Here is a 25,869-nt window from a genome sequence, read left to right as displayed (position 1 = left end):
TGTCTTATTTGGGATCACTAGGGGAATTCGAAAATGAACTGTAGGGGTAGGGGGGAATTTTTTTTTTTAAAAAGAATATGAACTGTAAATTAAAAAAAGAAAAAGAAACCCTGCCACGGAGCCAATTCCAACTCAGAATAAATATAAACGCTATGCCTGAATGCAAACTGTATTCATGACATTCAGCTTAGGTAGAATAGCGGCCGTTGCTACGGGAGACGTGCAGAACGGTTTCAAGGTAAACACCTGCAGGTCATCTTTAAAGGGACCAGAAACAGGAGCGCCCCGCCCGCCAGCGCTAGAGCCGCGCGTGCGCGCTCCCGGAGACGTCGTTGGCGCCCGCGGAGAACAGAGTGCGCGTCGCGGGGCGGAAATGCGCACGGCGTGTTCCGGTAACCGGGCCGACGTCAGAGGCGACGGGATGGAGGAGGTGCCTCAGGGTGAGCGCGCGGAGCGGACGTGGGCGGTGGGTTCGGAGGGGCGGGAACCCCGCTAACTGTCATCTTGTGTCCGCGCAGAGTGCCCCGGGACCGGCAGCGCCCAAGCGGGTCGAGGGGCCTCGTGTCAGGGATGCCCCAACCAGCGGCTGTGCGCCTCGGGAGCCGGCGCCGCCCCGGACCCGGGTGAGGAGGGGCGGGGCCTGTCCCGGAAGTGATGGGCAGGGCCAGGAAGAGGCGGGGCTGGGGCGGGCCTTCCGGATGAATGACAGGCCAAGGAGCGCGTGACGGGACAGGAAGGCAAGGGGAGGGGCGGGGCCCCAGGGGGCGTGGAAAGGGCAGGGCCAGAGGGTGGAGTGACAGTAGCGGGCGGCGGTCAAGCCTGGCCAGAACCAGGGCCATTGAGCAGCTTTGAGGACAGGAAGCCCCACGCGTGACTCCATCAGCCACTTTCTTGATGTGTCACCAGAGAACATTTTCTATCTTGTGAGCAAGAGTTCTTTCAATAAGCCCAAACCAAGCCCACTGCTATCGAGTGGCGCCAATTCATGGCAACCCTATAGGACAGGGTAGAACCGCTCCGGTGGGTTTCGGAGCCTCTTACGCTTTACGGGAGTGGAAAGCCATGTCTTTGTCTCTCCTAGCGGCTTGTCGTTTTGAACTTCTGACCGTGCCATGGAGTCGCTGCTGACTCTCTGACCGCCCTGTGTGTTTCCGAGGCTGTAACTCTGTAACTGTAGGAGAATCGAACACGACTTTCTCCTGCCGAGCTGCTGACTATGCGGATCGCAACCCAACGCCTTACCCCTACACCACCAGGGTGCCTCATTCAATAGAGAGATCTATTACTGTAAGGTTTATTGGGGCGCGAAACAGAACCAAAGATCCAATTGGCAAAGTTTTAGAAGCAGGCTTTATTGAGAAGCTTGCGGGTGGGTTCAGCAACTCAGGGTATTGAGCTATTGAAGCCCCGCAGTGGGGAGTTCTGGCTGCGTTTTTATGCCCACTGCTGGCAGGCACAGCTGGGGAGGATCTGCGCACACAGGTGCTTCAGAAGGGAGAAGGTCGTTAATCTTATCTATATGTCAAGGACAGGTGGAGTGACCATATCTTCAAAGAACCTCCTGGCTCTAGGGATGTTTGGTTCTCAGAACTTGCGGTTTTCAGCGAGGGGTGAGTTCTGAGAGCTAAGGTGGAGGCACCGAATTCAATATTGAGTCCCTTGTGCCAAGACCAGGCAATTACCACATACTGGGCACACCGACCTGGTGATGTTGACTTTGGTTAATGAATCAGAGCAGTGAATATTGTGAAGAAAGAACTCAAGGGTGCAGGGGACTCTGGGCACCGCCCTAGAGAACCAAAACCCCAAACCCATTGTCATGGCATCGATTCTGGCAACTCCGTGGGACAGAGCAGAACTACCCCACAGGGTGACCAAGGCTGTCGTCTGGAGGGGAGCAGACTGCCACATCGTTCCTCCCCAACAGCTGAAGGGTTTGACCTCAATCCTCTCAGTTAGTAGCCGAGTGCTGTAGCCACCAAAGTCGTGTAGCAGCAGGTGGGGGGGGAGGGGGGGAATTGGCAGGAGTTCAAAGAGAAGCTTAAGTTTGATTTTTGGCCTATCTGGAAATCCCTGTGATTATTGAGCAAGGGATTTAGCCTCTCTGAACCTCTATTTCCTCACTGGAAAAACAGATGACTCACGGTGTCATAAGGATTTAAAAGGAGATGTTTGGTGCACAGTGAAGTATGCAACAGGTGAGAGTTATCGGTGACAGTCGTATAATATGTGCCGGCTGTGGGTTGAGGTGTTTCAACCTCAACACTGCACATATGTGGCTGGATAATTCTTTGTCATGAGGGCTTCCCTCTGTGTGACAGGATATGTGCCAGTATCCTTGGGCTATCCCGGTCCTTCCCCACCAAAACTGTATGCAGACACGGTCATGTCCCTGTGGGGTTCGGCTCGAAGGTTGAGAGTCATTGCTGAAACGTGGGAAGGTCCATTCTGGAGCAGGGGATACAGAGTTCCACTCACTGCAGCATGCCTGCCCTCGGGGAGCTGATAGCCAAGATAATCCTAAAGAAGGAGAATCTCTCCAATCTCCTTGTCATTAAGTCGAGTCTGACTCGGGGCGGCTTTTTTGGACAGAGTAGCACTGCCTCTGTGAGCTTCCGAGACTAACTTTCTGCAGGAGTAGCAAGCCTCGTCTTTCTCCCGAGGAGTGCCTGGTGGTTTCGGGCTGCTGGCCTTGCAGTTAGTAACCCGACATGTCACCCACTGTGCCCCCAGGGGTGTGTACTCCATACAGATTTGAAGACTCAGAAATCCAAAGAGACAGTTCTTTTCAGAGTCAGAAGAAAACCTGGGTGGTGAGAACCACCTTGTGGTCTCGAGCCTCAGCACCTTCGTGAAGAGAGTCCCTCCCCGCCAGGCCCAGGAGCCTGGTCTGCGGGGAGGGCGGAGCTCCCGCCCCCGCCTCCCTGGCCCTGATCAGCCACACTGCTCTTTCGGCAGCCATCGAGGAGATCAAGGAGAAGATGAAGACCGTGAAGCACAAAATCCTGGTGCTGTCGGGGAAAGGTGGCGTTGGGAAAAGCACGCTTAGTGCCCACCTGGCCCACGGCCTGGCGGAGGACGAGAACACACAGGTGGGACTGGAGGTTGGGGGGAGGCTGGGGGATGCACCTTCTACCTTGGCCATGGTGGTGTCCCATAGCCTAGCTTACAGAGTAAGCTGGATGGACCTCTATGGAATAGATGTCTGCAGAAAGATTCCCGGTACGCCTGATCATGAGCTGTCTGTCCACTGGACGCGAGCTCTGGGTGACTACTAGTGTCTCAGAGGAAAACTGGGCTCTAAGGAGTCTCCATTGCCAGATTTTTCAGAAGTAGATCACCAGGACTTTCTTCTTAGGCACCTGTGGTGGGGTTGAATCTGCAAGGCTTGGATTCACAGCTGAGCAGGTTAACTGGGCTTCACCTAGGGATCCAAGGGGCCCCCTTGCAGTAAGGTCCAAGTGTGTTGTTAGGTTGTTCTTAAGCTGTGGAAATGTAGAGCAGTGTTCCCTCTCTTCCTTATTTGCCCCTTCCTGTTTCTCTCCAGACTGGGGCAGCAAACTTGAGCCGGTGGGCTAGTTCAGCCTGCTACTGGCTTACTAGCCTGTGCAAGGACATAGGTGTTGAGAATTTTAAAGCATTACTTGAAAGTGGTTTGATGGGACCTACATGTTGCCTCTTGACCTGTAAAGCCTGAAATAGCTCTTCCTAGTTCTCTGAGGAGGAGTTTGCAGCTCCTCTCCCATCTGTGCAGGTGCGCGCTGGAGCGTGAGCACTCGCTACTGCTCTGTGCTTCAGGGAGAAGAGGGTGCTTCTTGGCCCGCAGATCGCACGGCTGAGCCGTGCCTGCATGCTGAGACTCTGCCTTCTTCATAGGGACTCAGGCCTTGCATCTCCAGGTACCCACAGATCACCATCCTGTGGTCACTACAACCATGTGTGCTGTGGCTTGCTTCTGTTAAAACACAGAGCGCATGCCACCTTTTTAATTTCCAGAATGAAATACTGCTTAATAATTTTTAAAAAACCCAGCCCAATGGTTAACACCAGACCACCCTACATCACCTGAGTGTGCGCACTCACACACGCACACACGCCTGGAGAAAGTGCACTAAGAGTGAGCGGCTCCTCTGGAAGGCATGTGGTGCACTGTCGTGCTGAGGGATTGGTGCCCTGTGGTCCCCAGTGGCCTGGGCTGCCTGGCGGCTGGGAAGGCTGTGCTGGATAAAGAACCTGTGACACTCTGGGAAAGTGCTGGGTGGAGACACAGCATGACTTGATATGACTGTAGGAGCCCTACTATGACATCCAGTGTGTGAGGAACTGTCTTTAAGAGTTTGCTCTGTCTCCGTGAGGGGGGTCAGAAGGCAGGCAGTGGGTGGGAACAATGAGGGCAGCATCCCAAGGGGGAAGAAATGGAGGCGCACAGCCGTGGGGAGCAGCGGAGGATGGGGGCCCAGCTTAGGGGCCAGGCTGACCTCACGGCCCCACTTGTCCAGTGCTGTGATCCGGCCTTGCTTTTCCCGGCTGTGACATGGCCCGTGGGGCAACGGCAGCACCACCAGTTACTGTCTTATCAAGTCCAACGCCTGGCGGCCCCAAATATCAAACAAAGGCTGTGCTGTGTGGCTGTGTGTGTAGGGAGGACTTGAACCACCAGCCTTCTGGGGAGCAGCCACGTGGGCTGGTCACTGGCAGTGCCTAGGAGCTCCGGCACCTGGTGAGCTCCTGACCACGGTGATGCAGACAATGAGTGGGTCACCTAGCCAGGTTCAACGCACACCTGCTGACTTGTCTGTCACCCGGCTGTCTCCGGCCATGGGGAATAACATCCGGATCAGCTGGCTGGTGGGCAGGGCAGCCGGCTCCCTCAGGTGTCCAGCTGGATGGCAGCAGCTTGTCAGCGGGGTCCTCGGGCCACCATGGAAGTGAGTGGACTCGGTCAGTGACACAGTGATGGAGTCCTTGGCAGTTAGAGCCACCAGGAGAGGTGGGCGTGGGAGGCCACTTCAGTGCTGTCACGGCTTGCGAGTCCCCGTGGAGCGCTCTGCCGAGACCGCCTGGACAGTAGTGCGCGTGGGCACGCGCCATTCTCCGCAGGAGCCCAGCTGTGCTCTCCATTGGGCACCCTGTGTGTGCAGAGTGGAGCCACTCTGCGGGTGCTCCAGGCCAGTGCATTCAGAAGCAGATTGCCAGGCCTCCCTCCCGGGCCACCAGCCCTGTGGGTAGTTCCAGTGCCCTGTTTGCATCCCCAAGGACCCTCCCTTGGTTGTAGGGACTGCCCTTCTCCAAAAGGAAGCAGTCTGCATTGTCCCCTAAAGGGGGGCTGCAGACTGCGGGCCACATAGCGTAGGTGACAGTGGTCCAGAGGGCTGTAGTGATGGGGGCAGGTTCCCCAAGCCTGAGCCTCTGACAGTGTGTGAGGTGAGACCGGGAAGCCCATCATTCTGGCCAGCAGAGGGCGCCCGGGGCCTGCAGCGGATCACTTGGGACCAGTACAGGTCTTGTGTGTGGAGGAAGTAGGGTGGGTTTGCTGAGCAGGCTTGAAGAGGGAAGCAAGAAACGGATCTGGGCAAGTTAAAAAGTTAGCCAGGGTTGCTTCACCCATGAGGGCCAGACAGCCGCTTTCAAGATGAGTCCTAAGATGCCCGAGGCCGGCTCATGCACGGGCCAGACAGGAAGTCAGGGTGTCTGGGGGAGAGGCGGCGGCAAAGCTGCTCTGTAAAGGGCTCTCGTTGAAGACTGCCTTCTTATTTTTGGATGCCTCTCTGAGAGGTTAGTCTGAGCCACCGTTAGCCCCCAGGGTCACAGATGCCCCGGGGAAGAACGCAGCACTGGGCCTCAGATTCCGGAGACCTTGATGGACGATGCCCCAGTGTTGCCTCGGGCTTGCTGAGCAGGTCCCGGGGCCTCTCTCAACCTCTGCTTCCTCTCCCGCAGAGACAGAGCTCCCCAAGGCAACAGGTGGGAATGCCGGGGCCTGCCATGTGCTGAGGGCTCAGTAGACAGTGCTGTGCCCAAGTCATGAGGCCATCACAGAGCTAGCCAGGCTCTGGGGGGCCAGGGCCAGTGGCCTTCACTGAGTTCTTTTCGGAGGGCTGTGGCCTCCCTGACGAAGATGCATGCTGCTCCTGGTGTGACTCCATCCCCCGAGCCTGCGCCGAGGCTGGCCCAGTGTCTGGCGCCTTCTTTCCCCCTCAGCCAGTGTGCAGGGGGCCGTCTGGGACATGCAGCCGTGTAACTTCCCCACTCTCTTGTTCCCCAGGTTGCTCTCCTAGACATTGATATATGTGGACCGTCAATTCCCAAGATAATGGGATTGGAAGGCGAGCAGGTAATGTTTCAGCGATAGATATTTCGGAACTGAGGAAACACACCCTTGAGCCCAAACTTTGCAGCTGAGCATTACAAAACACAGTCAGTGGGAAGCAGGGCCCGTCGTGTCTGTTCGGGTGGACACTCCAGAAGCTGGCCGGGCTTCAGGCTGCACCCCCCAGTGCGCTGCATTCAGAGGGGCATTAGCTGAAAAGTTCACCAAAGCTACTTGAGAAAGGGTACTTGTGATGTCTTCTTAGGGGGAAGGGAAACAGGCCTGAAATGCAGAAGCCAGACAAGGAGACTCGGCCCTCACTGGGAAAGCCAGGCCGGGTTTGCAGGGGCTCTTTACCATGGGAACGGAGTATTTCTGCCCTGCGGTCTCCCGAGGAACTGTGCGGGGGCCAGTGAGGAGCTGGCCTTTCCTTTGAGTGGGTAGCCACAGGCTGCAGCCCCTGGAGAGGCGTCCCCAAGAAGTCACACTGGAGCTAGGACTCTAGGCTCAGGTGGTTCCAGGGCTCCCAGGCTCCTCTGGGTACAGGGGACACATGCAGAGAGATGAAGTCCCCCCCCCCATGTGCGGCCCCATGCGGATACGCTGCTGAGTGGCTTTCCACTTCCGATGGGGAGTCGTTGACTGTTGTAAGAGAACTCAGACTTCCTCCAGGAATGCAGACTTTCTTTCAGCTCCTGTCCGTTGCTCGAGAGGCTGTGTTGTCGGGTGTGAGCTCAGTGTTAGTTGATTCCGACTCACAGTGAGCCCGTACACAGCAGCACGGCACACTGCCCCTCTGTGCCACACTCACAGTCAGTGTTGCAGCCACTGTGTCCACCTGTGGACACAGACGGGGACTCTATTTTTTTCACCGCCCCCTACGTTCCCAAACATGCTCGTAGGTCCTTCTCTAGGGACTGGCCTTGCCAGGTAATGTGTCCAAAGAATGTGAGGCAAGGTCTTGCTTTGCTCCCATCTAAGCAGCATTGTGCCTTCAGTTCATTGAAACTCACTGCCATCCAACTCGTAGCGACCCTGTAGAACAGGGTAGAACTGCCCCTCTGAGTTTCCAAGACTGTAACTCTTCGCCGGAGTAGCTGGTGCTTTTGAGTTACTGACCTTGCAGTTAGCGGCATAACCCATAACCACCATGCCACCACGGCGACACTGACTCAGCTGTCGCTCTGTAAAAACTGTAAATGAGGCAGAGTTGAGCCTGGAGGGATAGCAGTGGTCATCCCAGTGTCCCCGAGGACCGCAGGCAGCACTCAGATGGGGCCACTGGCTGGGAGTTCTGTTGTTTAACAGAAGCACAGCACGTGTGCCAGTTTCGCCCCTTTGGCATGTCGAGCTCAGTGAGCGTGTGCTAATCGTAAGCCGCAGTAGCTCTGCCCACTGCTGCACGCGCTGTCGGCAGAAAGTCCTGCTTGGAGCCAGGACTCCCCGCCCACCCGTTCCCGGTCACCATGAATAAACTTCGTTCTCTGCACGTTGGTGGCCAGGCAGGTTCTGACTCCTCCGCCGTGGGCAATTCCCTTTGCCCTGGATGCTTCCAAAGCAGCTTCATTGTTTCTCAGCCCCCACCCGAGTTCCGCATCCCTTTTGAAAAACACTTCAGACCCAAAGTTATATTGAAGCCCAGCTTTGGTTCCCTGACTCGGAACCTGGGTGCTTTTAGAAGAACCCAACTAGGAGGCTGAGGGGCTAGAGGGTATCCGCTGCTGCCCACCCAGCCCACTTGTCGAGTGTCAGAAAACTCCAGCACAGCACGTGAGTTACATGCAAGCTTCTAAAGCAGTCTTCCCTGAAGGAGCCCCCGTGGCACAGTCGGTTAGCAGTGGACTGCTAACTACAAGGTTGGCCGTTCAAATCCACCTTCTCTGAGGGAGAGAGATGAGGCAGTCTGCTCCCATACAGATTCACAGTCCCAAAACCTGAGGGGATTCTCCGCTGCCCTGTAGGGTCGCTGTGAGTCAGAAGCCACTCGGTGGCAGTGGGTTGGGTTGGGTTGGGTCTTTGACGACTTTATCTAGCGTGTGGGGTGTGACCTGGTGCCGCAGGGTCTTAGACGTGACCATTGCTGCTCATGTTCCCGCAGGTTCACCAGAGTGGCTCGGGCTGGTCTCCAGTGGTAAGTTTGCCTCTGGCGTTGTCAGGCTCAGGTGTTAGGGGTCCCGTGTGCACAGTCAGTCAGGATGGTGGGTCCCCAGCACTGTTCTGAATCCCTTCATTCATCAGCCAGTAGGCATTGATTGAAGCACTTTGAGAGGCGTCCAGGGAGATGATGAAGACCAGGGGTTGGCTAGCTCTCTTGGGACAGGCTCAGTAGTAAATACGTTCATCTCAAGGGCCAACCAGCCTCTGCTGCACGAGCGTGAAAGCAGTCGTAGACAGTTATCAACAAATGACCACCCTTGTGTTCCAATAAAACTTTATTTATTGACCAGAACAGACAGGGAGATAGATTTGGCCCCAGCGGCCACAATTTGCCGGCCCCTGGTACAGACAGTTGAGGGAAGGTCCTTGGTGGATTTTAACCGAGTGTACTGTCGTTACAAGGCTACACGAGGCCTCTCTCTCACTCTCTCCATCCTCTAACATAGAAACCTTTACCGCCACCCCCGCCCCCAAAATGACTTGAGGCTACAAAGAGGAAATCTACTCAGAAGCCCCATGGTAATTTTGTTCAGAAAGCATTTTTGGTCAGAGTTCAGTTAGAAGACTCTATTGAGAAGCCCCCTCTTCCTTTGTGGGGGTCTCTGAGCCACGTCCTCACGTCCCCTCTGCAGTACGTGGAGGACAACCTGGGCGTGATGTCGGTGGGCTTCCTGCTCAGCAGCCCCGATGATGCTGTGATCTGGCGGGGACCCAAGAAAAATGGTCAGTGCCCCTGCTTCCCTGCTTGTCGCCTCAGTCGCTCTCCACAACATGGGCGACCTGTGCCGTCTGGAGGGCGGCGCTGGTTGTCTGGAGATCAGATACCCCTGCCAGCTGTCTGTTTACGCTCCGTAATCACTGTTATGCACTGGATGTTTACAGCTTACAGCCCACATAACCCTGAAGTGGCTTTTGTTAGGGGTGGATAGAGGCATTGTTGGGTCAGAGAGGCGTGTGAAGTGGCAGTGGCCCTGCGTCCAGGGTTCCCTGCTTTCCCCTTGGCCGTGTTGGCCACATCCTCCTTTGTGAGGGGCCAGCCTAGGAGGCAGAGGGCTTTTAGCAGCATCCCTGCCTCTGCCTATCAGATGTCAGCAGTGCCCCACCCCCAGACATGACAACCTTAATGTCTCCCCATGCTGCCGCTCTCCCCGGGGCAGAGTCGCCGCCTGAAGACCACTGCTCTTAGCAGGGCCTGAATGTACCACGCAGCCTGCTGCTTGGCGGGCCCTCTGTTCAGGAAGGATGAGCGGCCGGCCTCCCTCTGGCCTCTTTCCAGGCATGATCAAGCAGTTCCTGCGAGACGTGGACTGGGGCGAGGTGGACTACCTCATTGTGGACACGCCGCCTGGGACCTCCGACGAGCACCTCTCCGTGGTCCAGTACCTCTCGGCGGCCAACATTGACGGCGTGGTGATCGTCACCACCCCACAGGTGAGCAGCTGGCACAGTGAGCCACAGCTTCCCAGGATACCTTCCCGCACCGCTCTCAGCCCGCCAGCCCGTTCCAAGCCTTCGCTCATTTGAGTGGCACAGGCCTTTTGTTGAAACTGTCTGCATCAGGCCAATGAGCTTGGCTGTTGTGGGACCATCGAGCCGCTCCCGACTCACAGTGAGCCCATGGCAGAGGAGAGCTGCCCCGTAGTTTCCCTGGCTGTCAGGCCCCTGGGGGAGCAGCGGCGCACTTACCCATCCATGGCTGCCCACATTAAGCGGTTGTGGGTGAACACGGCCTGCCTGTGGTTTCTGTGCACAAAGCCAGCAGAATGGTGGGTGCTGCTGTCCCTTCACTGGCCCGTGTGGCTGCATCACCCTCCTGGTGCTCCCAAGTCACAGCCCCACAGCGAGCAGAGCCAGCCCTGGGCCTGCCCAGGGGATTCTGGGTAAGGCACTGTACGTCCTGAGCCTTCTTAAGCACTGCCTGCTCTCTTCTCTACTGTCACACAGAGGCTGGGCCACCAGGCAGAACCCAAATGGAGAGCCCTGCACAGGGTGGGCTGCAGCCAGGGCTGTGAGCGGCTGTGCATGCCCTCCACAGCCCGCACAGGTTGCAGGGGTGCTGTGGCTGCTGCTGGGCTGGCCGGGCTCATGGTGACGCACGCCCAGCCCTGTTGCGTCCTCGTCGTGGGTACAGATGGGAGCCTTGTGGCGCACAGGGTCCTCATCGGCTCAACTCCAGCCGTAGGGTGTGAGGCCTTTCTTCCCAGGCTGTCCCGCTCTGGAAGCTGCGATACACAGGCCCCCCCGTGACAAACAGGCGGCGTCTGGGCTTGAGGTCCCCTGGTCAGGGAAGCAGCAGAGATGGCAGTGAGAGACAGGGGCCCCTTCTCCACCCACAGGAGGGCACTGGGCAGGGTCCTGGCAGTCTGGAATGCCCGCCACTGTTGGCTTCAGCCTGTGCTATGGCCCAGGCCAGCAGGATGGGATCAGTGGACAGCAGGCTCCTCGTGGCCCGGGCAGTACAGCTTGGAGGCAGATGCAGTCCACGCTGGCCCCCTGTGCTCTGGGACGCACTCAGCAAAGGAAAGTGAAGAAAGACGGCGGTTACAGAGCCGCGTCGGTGCCCAGGAGTCACGCTGTGGTTCTCAGCCTTCCGAGTGCTGCCACCCTTTAACACAGTTTCTCATGTGGTGGTGACCCCCCCCCCCACCCAATGTTATGGTTGGTACTTCATAACTGTCTTTTTGCTACTGTTATAAATCGGGTGACCCCTGTGAAAGGGTCATTCGATCCCCAAAGAGGTCTCAACTCAGGTTGAGAACCGCGCTGTGGAAGCAGCCCTCCGGGCTTGGGAGTGGGTTTGAAGGCTGTGGTCCCAGTGAGAGCTCTGGCGGCCCAAGGTGAACAAGGCGTTCAAGCCCGTGGGAGGCTGAGGCAGGCCATTTGCGTTAGGGCCTGCAGCCTTGGGCGCCTGTCGGGCATCTCCTGGGCCAGCCAGGCTGCTGGGGGTGGAGTTGGCTCTTCAGAGGTTGGGTTGGAGTCCTGGTGGTTAGTGACTGTGTTGGGCTGCTGTCCACAAGGCCAGCCATCGAGACGACCAGCCACTCTCTCCTCCCGTGGAGTGGGAGTCTGGGAAGCCCATGGGGCAGTTCTGCCTGTCCTAAGGGTCGCCATGCGTCGGCTTGACGGGAGCTTGCTCTTGTTGATGTCGGTGTTGAGCACCTCACACAGGGATCGTGGGCAAACCCTCCTAGGGAAGGGCCGGGTGTCGGTGTTGGGTACAGATGTCCTCGGCAACGTTGTATACTGTGCCTGACCCCGTGGCCGTGAACACCGGTGCTTTCCCGTGGCAGGAGGTATCGCTCCAGGACGTCCGGAAGGAGATCAACTTCTGCCACAAGGTGAAGCTGCCTCTCATCGGAGTGGTGGAGAACATGAGCAGCTTCATCTGCCCCCGGTGTAAGGTGAGGGCGGCTCCTGAGCACAGCTCCCCGCTTTCCTGCTTGGGCCCCGCCCTCTTGGCCGGGGTCAGCCCTTCACACTTGCTGACTAGAAGGCTTTCTGCGGGGGGTTGCTTGGTTGACATTCCAAATAAGACATTTTTTTGTTTTAAATCACTTGTTGGGGTCCCTAATAACTCTTATCACAAAGCATCCATCCATCCATATGTCAAGCACATTTGTACACATGCTGCCATCATCATTTTCAAAACATTCCCTTTCAACTTGAGCCCTTGGTATCAGCTCATTTTCCCCCTCATAAAACCTTGATAATTTATAAATTGTTGTTTTTCATGTCTTACACCAGCGCTGTCTCCCTTCACCCATTTTTCTGTTATCTGTCCCTCTAGGAGGGGGTTATATGCAGATCATAATGATCGGTTCCCCCTTTCTCCCCCACCTTCCCCTTACCCTTCTGGTATCACTACTCTCATTCTTGGTCCTGTGGGGGTTATCTGTCCTGGATTCCCTGTGTTTCCAGTTCTTACCTGTACCAGTGTACATGCTCTGGTCTAGCCGCATTTGTAAGGTAGAATTGGGGTCATGATAGTAGGGGTGAGGGAGCATTAAAGAACTAGAGGAAAGTTGTATGTTTCATCGTTGCTACACTGCATCTTGACTGATTCGTCTCTACCTTGTGACCCTTCTAGATGTCCAATTGTCTACAAATGGACTTTGGGTCTCCACTCTGCCCTCTCCCCCTTTCACATTGATATGATTTTTTTTTGTTCTGAGTCTTTTAAGTTCTTGTAAAATCTGGATCTATCTCATCATTCTGCTTAAACTCACACTCCCTGACGTGCCTTTCAGAAAGAATCGCAGATTTTCCCTCCGACCACTGGCGGCGCAGAGGCCATGTGCCAGGACCTGCAGGTCCCACTCCTCGGCAGAGTACCTCTGGATCCACAGATAGGTGCGTGTGTCAGCATGCCTGGCGCTGACCCTGCCACCAAGGGGTCAGCGCCAGGATCCAGTGAGGTCTGGGTCTGAGGAAATGTAGAGGGCATGCTAAAGCCACTCCAAAAGCCCGCTGAGCATGTGGCCAGGTGGCCCAGGCAACCGCCAGGCCCAGCAGGCGGGAAGGGAGCCCACCTCCCAAGGCAGCACAGCCCCTTCGCCCAGCTGAGACAGTGGCAGGCCACCAGGGCGGCCCCTGGCCTGCGACGCATGGATGCGCTTCTCTTGGCTAGCTGGCCTCCCATGGTCCTGCGAAGCACCGTGAGCTCATGGCCAGGGAGCCAGAGCAGCAGCAGTAGGCCTGTCTACACCTCACCCTGGGCACGGGCTGGCAGTGGGGGAGGGTATGGGCTATTTCTCCAGCAGTGCAGTATTTAACTTGCTCCGGCTACAGTGCCTGCCAAAAAGTGACAGTGTCTCATTCACGGGGGTGTCTGGCTCTGAGGAGAAGGGGAGAGGCCACTGTGAGGGGCTTTTGCCCCCAAGCCCTGGCACCCTGCCCGTTAGGGAATGAAGATCCGTAGGTGTCTGAGCCTGGGCTTCGAGCAGCAGCTCAGGGACTCGGTGCCCAGAGGGAGATGACTAGGGATCTGCAGTTCAGTGTAGGGGAAGGCATGGCTCCCTGAGGTGGCAAGACAGGCTCTGCCAGCCAGGAGAGCGATGGTGAAGAGGCCTGGGGCTTCTCGATGAAGATCAAAAGCAGAAACGGGGAAAGCAGGGGCATCCTTCCCACGGGGTGGATGACCTTTGAGAGCAACAGCCGAGAGATAGGTGCGACCTCAGTTTGTGCAGCGGGGCCAGTGGTGGAGGCCACACCCTTCAAGGGAGACTCCAGGCCTGAGGAGGATTGTGGTAGAGAGGGCCCAGAATAAACCTGGGGAAGTGGGGAAAGGTATGGTGTCGTCCCAGGAGCAGGCATGGGAGCCAGGGGATACGTCTGAAGAGCCCCCTGGTTCACACACTTCAGAAGACATCTCTGGTGTCTGGTTTCCCAGAAAATACAGGAAGCCACACTGAGCAGACCAGCTCCTCTGGTTCCCCTGACTCGTCTTCCCTTCCCTTCCCTCCCCCCCCTCCCCCGGCAACACAGACTCAAAGTCAGGGAGTGGTGACTGGAGAATTGGCCTTGCCAGGACCTACCTGAGACTGCAGCACACCAGCCCGGCCTAGGCCTTCCAGTCTGGCTCATTCTGGGAGCAGACACAGAGCAGGCTGATGACACTGCGCTCCCAAGGATTAGGGGTTGAGGCTTGCCTGCACTGGCTGGTGTGCTGCACCTCCCTGGGGCGGAGAGCCATGTGGCTGAGCAGAGACTAGCCGATCTCAAGGTGCTGGTGTGTGGTGGCCTTCAAGGTACAAAGCAGTGGGCCGTGTTGTGCAGTATGGTGAGCAGGTCTGAGCAGTCAGAGAAGGGACAGCCTTGGGCCTCTGCTCACCCAAAGCCAAAGAGAAAGGAGGAAACCAATGGCTCAGAGAAGAAACTAGTCCACAGGACAGTCTTCACGGCCGTGGTTTGACGTAGTCTAAGACCGGAGGAACTAGGTGGTGCCCCGCTACCACTACTGCCCATTCTAGTCACAGCCTGCATGGCCATGGATAGGAGCAGGGAAATGTAGAACAGGACCTCAAACTTCTTTAAAAACCCAGACCTCCTGGGCTAGTTGAGACTGGAGATGTCCGTAAGATCACCCTGAGACATTCTTCCAGTCATGAGCTGAAGCTAGCCCTTGAGGCCACCTTGTCAGGACGTAGCACGTTGGCTCAAAACATACTGAACATCGCCCTTGAGCACTATGTTTGTGGTGGTGCTCGGTACCATCGAGTGGTTCTGACCCTTAGCGACCCTGTGCCCAACAGGATGACACACCCTCACAGCTGTTCTGTGCTTAGTCCCATTGTTGGAGCCGCGTGTCCGCCCCCCTTGTTGACAGCCTGCAAGCACTGGGCTCTTCTCAAAACTCCACTTACACTAGAGGCTGCTAACTCAGCACTAGATCCGGCTATGCGGGGGCAGGGTGCTTGAGTACTGGAAGCAGAACCAGCAGGATGGGGATGTGAGGAACGGAGTGGATGCCACAGGGCAGCTGCAGAAGGGGGACCGTGCTGATGTGTCCACCCTCCCCAAAACACAGGCAGTGGGGTGCGGGTGGGGGTGGCCTGCTGGCAGAGTGGGTTGCATGTCAGCAGCTTTTTACTCCTGTAACGATGTGCAGCCTCAGAACTGCAGGGGCAGTTCTCCCGGCCCTCCAGGGTCATTATGGGTTAGAATCTGTGGCAGTGAGTCGGTGTCCGTGGCATCGTGGACACCCACTGAGCTGCTAGCCACAGCACAATGCGCAGAGCCGCCTGGTCCGGAAGCTCCTTTTAAGTTTGTGTGTGCTCGCGCGCATGCGTGCCACGTTTGAATATAGATTCTGTTTCTGGGAAAAAGCCCAAACACTGACACCCTCTTTGGAAAAGTGGTTTTATGATCGTTCCTTTTGTATCTTGTACTTTGATACCACACACGTTATCTTTTTATTAAAAAGAATTCAGTGATCCTCTGAAACACAGGTTCCTGGGCCCACCTGGAAGCTGCTGGGCCATTTCTTCACGGGCCCTAGCACCTGCATTGGCCTCACAGCACCCAGATGACTCCGACGGCCAGGAGCAGGGAGCGGGCGCGAGACAGAGCCAAGCACAAGTGCAGGGGCCCTGCTGAGCGGACGGGCGGCGAAGAGGGTTGCTTCACCAGAGAGCTCTGATCGCTGTCCTCGTGGCTGTAACATTCTTTGTTTGTTTCTTTAAGGAAAGAGTTGTGACAAAGGACAGTCTTTTTTGACGGATGCCCCGGATTCGCCAGCCACCTTAGCCTACAGAAGTATAATCCAAAGTAAGAGTCTGAGTGAGTCTTGGAGCCTCCAGAGCCTGCAGGGCCAGGAGGTGACACCATGGGCACGGTGGGTGGGGCGGGGCAGAACTTCCTTCATTTAGGATGACAGTGGACACCGCCACGCCACCTCAGGTGGGGACAGCAGTGGGGTGGGGACAGGGTGGCGTGCGTGAGGTGTGACTCCTCAGCAAGGAAGCCAGGAGTAGGGAATGTGAGCAAGCTCCCAAGAACCATTAGGGGGCACGGGCTAACTCATCGTTAGGACACATGGTGAGGCCACGCTGTACGGTGGGAGACCTCCGTCTCCATGCAGCTGTGGCAGAAAGCCGCCTGTGGGCTGCCCTTGCCCTGGGCGCTCATGGCAGGGTGCCAGCAGTGAGGGTGAGCGCTGGCCGTGTGGCTGGGGAGCTCGGTGCCGAGGGCAAGCTACCCTGGAGTGCCCGTGTCGGGACGTGCCGTCAGCTGGGACTCGAGGGTGAAGAGCTGCCGTGCTTCTGTGCTTGTCGCCTTTTTCCCAGGAGTCCAAGCGTTTTGTCACCGACACCCATCCCAGGAGGAGGAGCAGCGCGGCACGTCCTGAGTGCGGAAGCGGCAAGGACAGGCCAGAAACGCTCGGCCAGGGCCCAGCCAGCAGCACATGGAGCGTGCCGTGCTCGTGGGCACAGCGCCGGGCCCAGTGCCTTCCTAGCGACGCTCCGTGTCTAGCTCTGTGCATATGCAAAGAGCCTTCCTGACAAGTGTGCTGTTTCCCAAATAAAAACTTCTCCTTCCCCTATGCATCTCGGACTTCCTTCCCAGGAGGCACACCGGCCGGGTCCTGGGGCCATGGTTTCTCCAGTCCAGGACCAGGACGGAGCCCTCTTTGGAAGCCGCCCATCTCTGAAGAGAGAGCTGAGGGCTGGGTGCCGCTCATGACTGCACAGGACACAGCCGCGTTATCAAGCAGCACAGGGACTCTCGTGCAGCCAAGGTTAAACATGGCTGGAGGACCTCGGGCCAGGGGTCAGCTCCGAGGCCAGAGCCTAAGGTGCAGGTCTGGTGTCACAGTGACCTGGGAGAAGCCCTCAGACCACCCACTGTAACAAGGGTGCAGTCCTTCTGGTTATACCCCACGCCCATGATGTGTAGCGCTGTACTGAGGCCGTCTGTGAGGAGAGGACCCTGCTGCCCCTCCCTCTCCGGGCACAGAAGTGGAGGATGAGACATCCCCTGCCCTTTTCCCTCCGCCTCCCCACCAGGCCCCATCCCCTCCTCTGCCTGGCCCTCCCTCGTTCCAGTTTGTGCAGTGCACTATGAAGAAGGTCAGACACTCCCCGGCCCGAGAGTGAGGAGGCTGTGGAGCCTGGGTGACCCAGTGCCTTGTCCCTGACCTGGCTGAGACTCCCCTCACCCCAGACCACTGCCCCCACCTCCCCCGAGAAACCCCCTCACCTAGTGCCGGTGAATCTCCAGCCCCTCGAGGCCCGGCTTCTGGAAGTCATCCGAACAGGCCTGCAAGGGAAGAGTCACCCATGTGCCCATGCCGACGGGCAGCGGTACCCTCTGCTGCATGAGGACCCGAGCAGCCCTGCACGTCCTGGAGGCCAAGCTGGTCACTATACCAGGGTCTAAAGCCATGCCATTCAATCTCATTCCTAACATCTAGAAATAACTTAAGGGTGTGGGTAAAATCAACCCCAGAACTTGTCTGTTCAACCTCACCAGCACAGCCTGCGGGTGGAGACCAAGCGTGCAGCTGCCACCAGGCTTCGTCTGGTGGGGCGGGGTGGCCCAGTCACTCACCGTCTGGAACACGGTCTGGGACAGGAAGCTGGATGTGACCCTGCTGATGTCACCATCGCCGCCCATCTTACAGAGGATGTAGCCGTACAGGTTGGCTGCTTGGAGAGAAATCCCAGCGATCACTAGGGCCTGGTGCAAACAAAGCGGTGTGACGTTTCAGGTGCTGGACCGTCCCTCCTGAGCCAAGCAGACGTGGCCGGCGACTGCAAGCCTCACCGGCCACAGACAGACTCGCTTGAGGGGCCTGACCTTGGTCCTTGGCGTCAGCTCACAGGCGGCACCATCATCCCACTCTACGGGGAGGAAACGGGCCCAGGGAAACGGATGTAGCCCAGGGTCACAGAGTGGACACCTGGTCCCGTCTGGACTGGACGGCAGAGCCCATACTTCTCAGTATACCCCGGCTTAGGCTGTGTCCAGATACTGTGTGCCCACATTGAGCGTACCGGCCTGGCAGTGCAGTGGCCCCCCTCAGAGAGAAGCCTTCAGGTCTCTGAGGAGAGGGCTTCTTCCTCCTCGGACAGACCCCCGCCCCACACAGGGCGCCCACAACTCCTTTCCAGCAGCTGCCACAGTGGTGGAATACAAAGATGATGGAACCCTCAATCACAAAAAAGGACACACGGATGGCACCCTCCCAAATGTCCATGACTGGGTGCTGGATAAACATCCGTCCCTCATTACTCAGCCACAGGGAGGGAGGCAGTCGTGGAGTACAACTTAGATACAGCGCAGAAGCACGGCGCTGAGGCAGGAAGCCAGTCACGGGCCACGCGCCTGTCTGGACCCACGGATAGGAAATGTCCAGAAGGAGCAAATCCCTAGACAGAAAGTCGCTTCTCAGACAGTCGGCTGGGGCTTGAGGGAAGGGAGGGATGGGAGTGATCGCTAATGGTGATGGAAATACTGTGAGGTTGTTGAAGTGTCTGCACTCCTCTGAGCAGACTAAACACCGTAGAACTGGACACGAAATGGGTAAGGCGCATGGTATATGAGTTATAGCTCAAAACAAATAGGTACTTAATGATGGCAAATAAACCAACAACCAAAACCCCCCATTTTAACCACTGCTGGTTTCATAAGCTATCAGACGAAAAAGCTCACTCACTCATGTCAGTTCTGACTCAGAGCAAACCTGGGGGCCAGCAGAGCGCTGTCAGACTATGGTCGCATTTTGATGTGGAACACTACAGGAGAGTCCTCAGCCAAAAGGGGTGGTGGGGGGTGCTGAGCAGAATTTCAAATTCCTAATGGAGCACAGACGTTACGGATCATGGAAGCTGGATGAACGCCTGAAACTATGGGCCTAAAATAATCTTTAGACCTTGAACCAAAAATATCCCCCAAAGTCTTCTTAAAACCAACCATGAACTTAGTTTACAAGCCATGGCTGCCTTGAGCTCTTTCAAGGTCACTATGGGATCGAATGGACAGCGGTGACACGGGTGGGAAGAGTCCGCACATTCAGAGCGCGGCGGGCTGGCAGGCACAGAGTGGGACAACGCAGCAAGCGGGGAGGAGAGCCGCGCACGGTGCAAAGCCAACGTCACTGTCGTAGAGATGACCCAACTGGTGTCTGGACTGGGTGTTCTCAATGACCAAAATAAAGTGTGGGTGTGGGTATCATCTTACCAGCCACTTTAGCTTCAAGGAGAACAAGGTGCTGAAGAAGAACACAATCCAAATCATGGGGCAAATGATGAGGCCGAGCCAGAAGATGCGGGCTTCAGCTTCTGTGGCCGCCATGTTGCTGGCCGGGACCTGCGGTGGGGAACGACCCCGTTCTCAGAGACTGGCTCCGAGACACGTGTGCCGGTGAGCACCGTCTCCACGGAGCACCCCCAGCGCTGTGAATCAGACACTGCCCCCCTGCAGGGACCGCCGGTTGGACAGTGCGCCGCCAGCCCCAACTCTATCCCAACTCGATGGAGAATACCTTTCTGGCTTCAAATATCCAGTGGCTCTTCCCGTCTTCGTCAATCTGATTCCACCACCGAAGGCCCGCCAGGACTCTCCCGGTTACATTCTTAGAAGACACAGGAACGGACAGTGGGGGACCGTAGGTGCCCCCGCAACACTGAGCGTGCCGGACTGATGGGCCAGCGTGAAATCATCCCTTCCTCAGGAGTTTGGGGCACAAGTAGGAAGACGGGTGTGAACAGGGCACTCTCAATGTCTCCAAGGCTCCCGAGCTTGAATTATGTGCACCTTTCTCCAGTACTTTGATGGAGACAATGTGCACCTTAAAAGGGGCAGCGTTCCCCAGATTTATTTATAGACATCCATCAACCAGGGGCCTCCGAGTGGGCGCAGACCCACAGCAGCCCCTGCTGTGTCTGAGGGGAAGCGCATTCCAGGGGGCTTTCCAGGTTGTGTGTGACCTGGAAGCGGATCACCAGGTCAGTCTTCAAGGTGCTTCTGGGTAGGGTTGATGGCCAGCCTTCCTGTCCGTAATCAAAGGCTGAACTAACTGTCTGAGTCGCCCGGGGATGGATGGATAGATAATGTACCAGGGTAAAAGTTCATGGAGAATTTCCATGCTCTCTTGTTCTACTGGGCTGTGAACTTTTTGAAGCCTCCTTATCTATGTGGATGTGTGCATCATACACACACATCCCTGTCCAGTGTCCCTCAGTCTCTGCAGGAGGTTGTTTCCAGGACCTCCCGGAGATGCCCAAACCCACACGCACATACTCAAGTCCCCGTTATGAAATGGTTAATGACCGTGGTTTCCTTGCATGTAACTTAGTGCACACCCTCTCAGGCACGGGTCCCCAAAGCAGGTGAGACCACCCCGGATTGTGGGAGGGGGGGACCGGAACGATCCAGGGGGTTCTGCAAAAGCAGATACCAACACTTTGTTCTGAATTTTGGGCTGTCACACAAACGTCTTTAATTGCTGGGGGTGGGGAGACAAATTTTTTTTCTGAAGAGGGGGTGGTAGGCCAAAGAGTTTTTGGAAACCTGTGATTTCAGTCATCTCTAGATTGCTTACAGCGCTGAATGCAAGGTAGACACTCTGCCTAGCACTTTACCGTCCATTTTAGCCTGTGAGGGCGCAGATCGCATAGATGCTCCCCTCTCCCCTTAATTTTTCTCTCCACGGTTTGTTGAATCTGCAGGCAGGAAACTGTGGATTATACATGTGTATGTATAAAATCCACCTATCATGCAGTGTGTTTATATGTGGTACGATTTCTGTCTAAGTTTCACCCAAAGCTCACTAGGATATGCATTTACAACCATGCAGTGGATACCAAAAAGCCATTTAGTAAACACTCACCAGTGTGCTTTCTCCGGGCAATTTTAGTATGCACTGGCTGGGAGTTCTTAGCTATGTATATCGGCTGGTTGAGCCAAGGTGTCCCTCTAAAGCCCCTCCCCCCTCTGGGGGCAGAGCCAGGCACCGGGGACGGGCAGGGGTCCTTACCTTCACAGACCAGAAGTCCAGGGACAGGAGCAGCAGCACAGTGACAAAGCAGCCCACAAAGCTGCTGCTGAACCAGTCACAGCACAGGTAGGTGATGATCGCACTCACTCGGAAGAACAGGTGGAAAAAGGTGGCCAAGGGGTGCCTACGAGACAGACCCAAAGACCCCCTCACTTGAGCCGAGCCCCCTGCAGTGAGTGGGATGATCCAGAATTCTGGGGACCAAGCAGAATGTGCTGGCACCCTGAGCAACCCACAAAGGGGAGAGTGTGCCACACTCCTGAGCACCCCACAGTAGACTCTTCCAGACTGTTGAGCACATGGAGTGGAATGTTCTAGACTCCTGAGCACTGCACAGTGGACTGCTCTTTGGTGCACTTCATGCCAAAGCCCCAGCAGGCTGCAGTGCTGAGGAGCCCACCACACTTAATCAGCGGTCCCCTGCCTTGGGATTCTCTATCACACCAGTCGCATATCCCCTCTCCCTCAAAGAATTCAGTACTTTCCACTGATCTGATTCCAAATATCACTTGCCCTCTTGGGAAACAATCACCTTTGAAATGAAACGTGATACCATCCTCTCACCTTTGAAGGGGGCCGTGACAGTGCACTGCTTCTGATACCCAGTAACGATAAGGACCAGTTCCCTAAAGATAAAGGTTGGGCCATTCCCCTAGCAAGTCAGCAGTCCCCTTGTGCTGTCCCCCTGGCCTGAGGTCCTGAAGGGAATGAACAGAACACGCCCAGGACAGCTGGAACTCATCCACAGGGTGCAGCACAGAAAGTGGACATTCACCCTAGGGCCCCTCAGCCAGCCAGAGGGAAAAGAGCAAGCCAGAAGGCAGCCTCTCACACCCCACCCCTGCATCCATCAGCCCACTGCTCATCCGGGGACAAGATAGGGAGGGGGGAACCAAGACCAATCTGTCTAGAGCAGATAATAAATGCATGCATGGGACACAGGGCCAATGGCAGGGGTGGCACTGTTTCTTTCATACCCCATTTCCGACAGAGCCCAGGGGGAGAAACATCATCAACTAGGACCATGGATGACCATTCAAGGATCACCCCCACTGTCGAGAGCAGGAGAGTCAGGGGAGAGTTCCCCTAAGGACCAGGCAAGGTGCGAGCACACCCCTCTCCCTGACATCGTCACAAGACCTGCCATGGGAAATCCAAGAGTGTTTAAACAAGGCTGGGTTGACAATGTCCCACAAACCACCACACCCACGGCCATCGAGTGTACAGGAACAGAAAGCCTCATCTCGTCCCTAAAAGCTCTGGTGTAGAGTTCCAAAATTAGGGTGGACTTTCCAAAATGCGAGGCAGGATGGGGCTATGGGAGAGGGAGAGGGAGAGGGAGAGGAAGAGGCTGGAACTGTGGGTGAGAGCTCCTGCTTGCCCTTCCGCAGAAGGATTGTGGTAGAGTCAACAGACTGCCATGGTTAGGGGTTATGTCCAACCAGACACTCCTGGGTGAGGGTAGGGACAGAGCCCAACTTATCCATTGCGAGGAAGCCTGATGGATCTCCTGCTGCACTGCCTGCTGGTGCCAGGAATTGTCGGTAACCTACTGATGGTGGATCCATTTGGCTCGCTTCGGGCCTCTGCATCCACCAGCCCGTGCCCCTGCTGTCTGTCTCATCCTCTTGGTCTGCTTCCTCAATCTCCTGTTGTGTCCTGTGCTGATCCCAGGAGCCATCAACCGACTGCCCTGACTTGACCTGGGCAGGACTTGACTCTCTCGACAACTGTGTTATATCAAGACGTTCCTTGATAGAAACCTCTTCCTCTACACATCACTGGGTTGTTTCTCGAGAGAACTCAACCTAGCACGCCCAATATAATCACCAAAGAACCAACCAGCTACTGAGTCGGCATCAACTCACGGCAGCCCTGCAGCTGTGGGCATGTTCCATGGCTACTTTTCAGAAATCGATTGTCAGCCCTTTTTTTCCCAAGGGGCCTCTGGGTGGAATCAAATGGTTTTGTTTTATTTTGTTTTGTTTTTTCAGTTCGAAGCTGTGCTTATCAACCATTTATACCACTGGAGACTCCCCCGCAAATGGTAAAACCCCAAAAGCCCAAGACCACTGCCACTGAGTCAATTCCACCTCTCAGTGACCCTCTCTAGTGTTTATGAGGCTTTTAAAATCTTTATGGGAGCAGACAGTCTCCTCTTTCTCCCACAGAGTGGCTGGTGGATTTGAACTGTCGACCTTGCAGTTGGCAGTCCGATGCAAACCTGACAGTGCCACCAAGGATCCTTTACACAACTACAGCATCATAAAGTTGATGGGCTTGCTGACTCTCCAGGGAACTTTGGTGAAGATTGAAAGTCACAACTTCTGGTGACTTTTCAGCATTGACCCCTGACACTGTGGAGAAAGCAGACACAAACCACACCCACCGCCATCCAGGCGATACTGACTCGTAGGGACCCTATAGGGCACCATAGAACTGTCCCTGCGAGTGTCCGAGACTGTCACTGGTTAAAGCCCCCGCTTCGTCCCAGAGGAAAGAGAAGGGTCACCAAACCAGCAGCTATTTGCTAGAACGGTTCCCCTCCGTGCCTCAGACGTGGCTGTCCTGAGAGCGACCGGGGTGGGAGGCTGGCCTGTGAGGCACACATGAAGGACTAGACGTGACCAAGAAACACTTCAAAACCTGGAATGTTCCAGAAGATGACTCTCTTGGGGCTCTAGCAAGAGTTAGCTTTTGTAGTGGTTAGGGATTATGTCAGCTAGACACTCCTGGGTAGGGGTGGATGGAGTCAAGTCTGTCAACCAAACTGAAGCCCGATGACATACCTCCTGGATGTCATAAGCCTTTAGTTTAAGACCCAGGTGAAGGGAGACCATCTCTCTCTCTGCCACTTCGCCTTCCTGCTGGCTGGGACTCTGCTGATGACTCTGGGAGCTGTCAGTATCCGGCCATGTTTCCACATGGATCCATGTGACTCTGCACCCACCAGCCTGTGATCTTCCTGCTTCTTGGCTCACCTTTCTGTGTCACCGGCATGAGGCCACCTGAGTCTGAAGAGGGACTTATGGACTAGGACCAGACTGATGGGCTTGAGATGGGCTGGGCTGGCTTCTTGATATAGATAATTACTTCTTGATTTAAAACTCTTCCGTAGACATAGATGAGTGTCCCTGGATTTGTCTCTCTAGACAACCAGGCCTAACACATCTTGAATACTGGTTTTTTGCCTGAAATCTTACTGAAAATCATTCAACTCATTGTCTTAATCCAACTTTGTAACTCTTCCACTAACTAGATGTTCTTTACGAGTAAAGACCAGCTTTCAGATACCTTTGTGCCCGCTGTATTGTGTGCTGTCAAGTGGATTCTGACTCTACCCAGGCTACAGAACCGAGCAGAACTGCCCAGGGGGATTTCAAGGCTGTTGATGGGTATAGAAGCAGCCCGCCACAGCCTTCTCCCTTGGGGTGGCTGGTGAGTGGCACCCACTGGTTTTTTAAGGCACAGCCAAACGTGGCACCATGGCACCGTCAGCGTCTTCCATCTTGGCTCTCACCTAGCACTTTAGAATCGGTGAGTCTGTGTTGAGCCAAACCCTGTCATCTGTTCAGTTAGGATCACTAGGAACTTGGGGCCTCCTTGTAGCTGTAAGGAACCCTGGTGGTGTAGTGGTCACGCATTGGGTTGCTCAGCAGGGCTCTCTACTGGAAAGAGCTACAGTCTCAGAAACTCACAGGGACAGTAAGATCGCTATGAGTCGGGATCGACTCCATTGGTTTCCTGTGGTTTTCCAGAAATAAAATGCAAACAAGTGTCCAGTTGCCGGAAGGCTCCCCTTAGCTGGGTTCCAGTTAACAGCCTCCTTTTCTTTTTATTGCTTTGGGGGGAGCTGATTCCAACTCCTGGCATCCCCATGGTGTCAGCTAGACCTGATTATGTTGGAAGAAGATAGCCAGGTTGTTGTTCCAAGATGCCTCTGGGAGGACTTGAATCTTTCTGTGAGCAGCTGAGCACACGGGCTATTGGTACTTCCCGGCCCAGATGGAAGGCATTCGAACACTCAAACAAAGCCCAAAGCAAGTGGATGGGCCCCTGACCGGGGCTGCCGACTGCCGGTCCAAACACACCGGCTGTATGAAGAACCCTCTCTCCACACACACCCCATTCTGTGCACATCCAGAATTGGCCCAGCCTGTGCCCCAAACTGACACAAATGTCGCCTCAGACCAGTTCCCTGGTTGGAGACCTAGGATGCCATAGCTAAGCTCTATCTGTCTTCCCTGCCCCGGGCCTCTGTTGTCTCCAGGAACTCTCCCAAGCGCTCTGGCACATGCCCATGCCTGCACACGCCTGCGTGACTGTGGCCAGGCTGCCCGCTCCAGAGGTGGACCAGAACCGTGGTGATACGTCTGGGGGCATAGGCCTCACCTGCCAGAGTTCAAGCCCTGGCTCCAACCTCTGGGCAGCTCTGTGGCCTTCTCCATGTTACATAAGCTCTTGGTGCCTCAGTTTCCTCTTCGGGCGGACAGGAAGGCCAACAGCAGCCGCTTGACAGGAATGCTGACAGGGCGAATGCCGGCAGGAGGCCCTACAAAGTACTCAGAGTACACACAGCCTCCACCAGCCCCAGTGGGGGGCAGTCCCTCAGCTCCACCCCCAAGAAGCCACGCCGCAAATTCCCCCTCTGACCACAACTTTCTACCCCTCACTCCGGAAGGGCCCACAGTTTCGTCTCTGTGGGGATCGCCCAAGACTCCCGACCCCTCTGCTTTCACCTAAACCGTGTCCATCCACACGGGGCGCGCCCCTGCGCCCACCAGGAAGCCCCGCCCCCTGGCAGGTAGAGGGTGCGTGTCCCTGCTGAGAGGTGGAGCAGGTGCACAGACGCTGAACGGGGAAATGAAAACACTTAGGTCAAGTGCCGTTCTGGTGGGGAAAT

The 25,869-nt window shown here is 56.0% G+C and overlaps 2 protein-coding genes across 4 annotated transcripts in view; one reads left to right on the top strand and one right to left on the bottom strand.

Moving 5' to 3' along the window:
• Nucleotides 1–350: 350 nt before the first annotated feature.
• NUBP1 (NUBP iron-sulfur cluster assembly factor 1, cytosolic) lies at nt 351–16,500 on the top strand. 3 transcript variants are annotated; one of them, XM_075564296.1, is made up of 11 exons: nt 351–440; nt 519–623; nt 2,959–3,092; nt 6,266–6,334; nt 8,409–8,441; nt 9,100–9,190; nt 9,744–9,898; nt 11,758–11,868; nt 12,715–12,817; nt 15,650–15,733; nt 16,252–16,500. In XM_075564296.1, the coding sequence occupies exons 1-11, from the start codon at nt 374–376 to the stop codon at nt 16,311–16,313; spliced, it is 1,014 nt and encodes a 337-aa protein (XP_075420411.1). In that variant the 5' UTR covers nt 351–373; the 3' UTR covers nt 16,314–16,500. The 3 variants fall into 3 exon arrangements, with proteins under 3 accessions (XP_075420411.1, XP_075420412.1, XP_075420413.1); XM_075564298.1 differs by lacking the exons at nt 351–440; nt 519–623 and adding exons at nt 822–923; nt 2,136–2,198; XM_075564297.1 differs by lacking the exons at nt 351–440; nt 519–623 and adding an exon at nt 781–923.
• Nucleotides 16,501–17,164: 664 nt separating this feature from the next.
• Nucleotides 17,165–25,869, bottom strand: part of TVP23A (trans-golgi network vesicle protein 23 homolog A) — a 34,621-nt gene continuing 25,916 nt past the window's right edge. The window contains exons 3-7 of the mRNA XM_075528024.1: nt 20,946–21,090; nt 19,452–19,541; nt 19,148–19,276; nt 17,516–17,644; nt 17,165–17,224 (exon numbers count right to left, since the gene is read on the bottom strand). Coding sequence (XP_075384139.1) covers nt 17,165–17,224; nt 17,516–17,644; nt 19,148–19,276; nt 19,452–19,541; nt 20,946–21,090 — 553 coding nt within the window. The remainder of the gene's footprint in view (nt 17,225–17,515; nt 17,645–19,147; nt 19,277–19,451; nt 19,542–20,945; nt 21,091–25,869) is intronic.

The sequence above is a fragment of the Tenrec ecaudatus genome, chromosome 12 (genome assembly GCF_050624435.1).
Source record: "Tenrec ecaudatus isolate mTenEca1 chromosome 12, mTenEca1.hap1, whole genome shotgun sequence".
Lineage (NCBI taxonomy): Eukaryota > Metazoa > Chordata > Mammalia > Afrosoricida > Tenrecidae > Tenrec > Tenrec ecaudatus.
This window is presented reverse-complemented; position numbering and strand designations above follow the sequence as displayed.

Coding starts and splice junctions, on each gene's coding strand:
- NUBP1 (XM_075564296.1), top strand. CDS start 374: ATGCGCACGGCGTGTTCCGGTAACCGGGCCGACGTCAGAGGCGACGGG. Junction 6,335..8,408: donor TGGGATTGGAAGGCGAGCAG/GTAATGTTTCAG, acceptor ATGTTCCCGCAG/GTTCACCAGAGTGGCTCGGG. Junction 15,734..16,251: donor CTACAGAAGTATAATCCAAA/GTAAGAGTCTGA, acceptor CCTTTTTCCCAG/GAGTCCAAGCGTTTTGTCAC.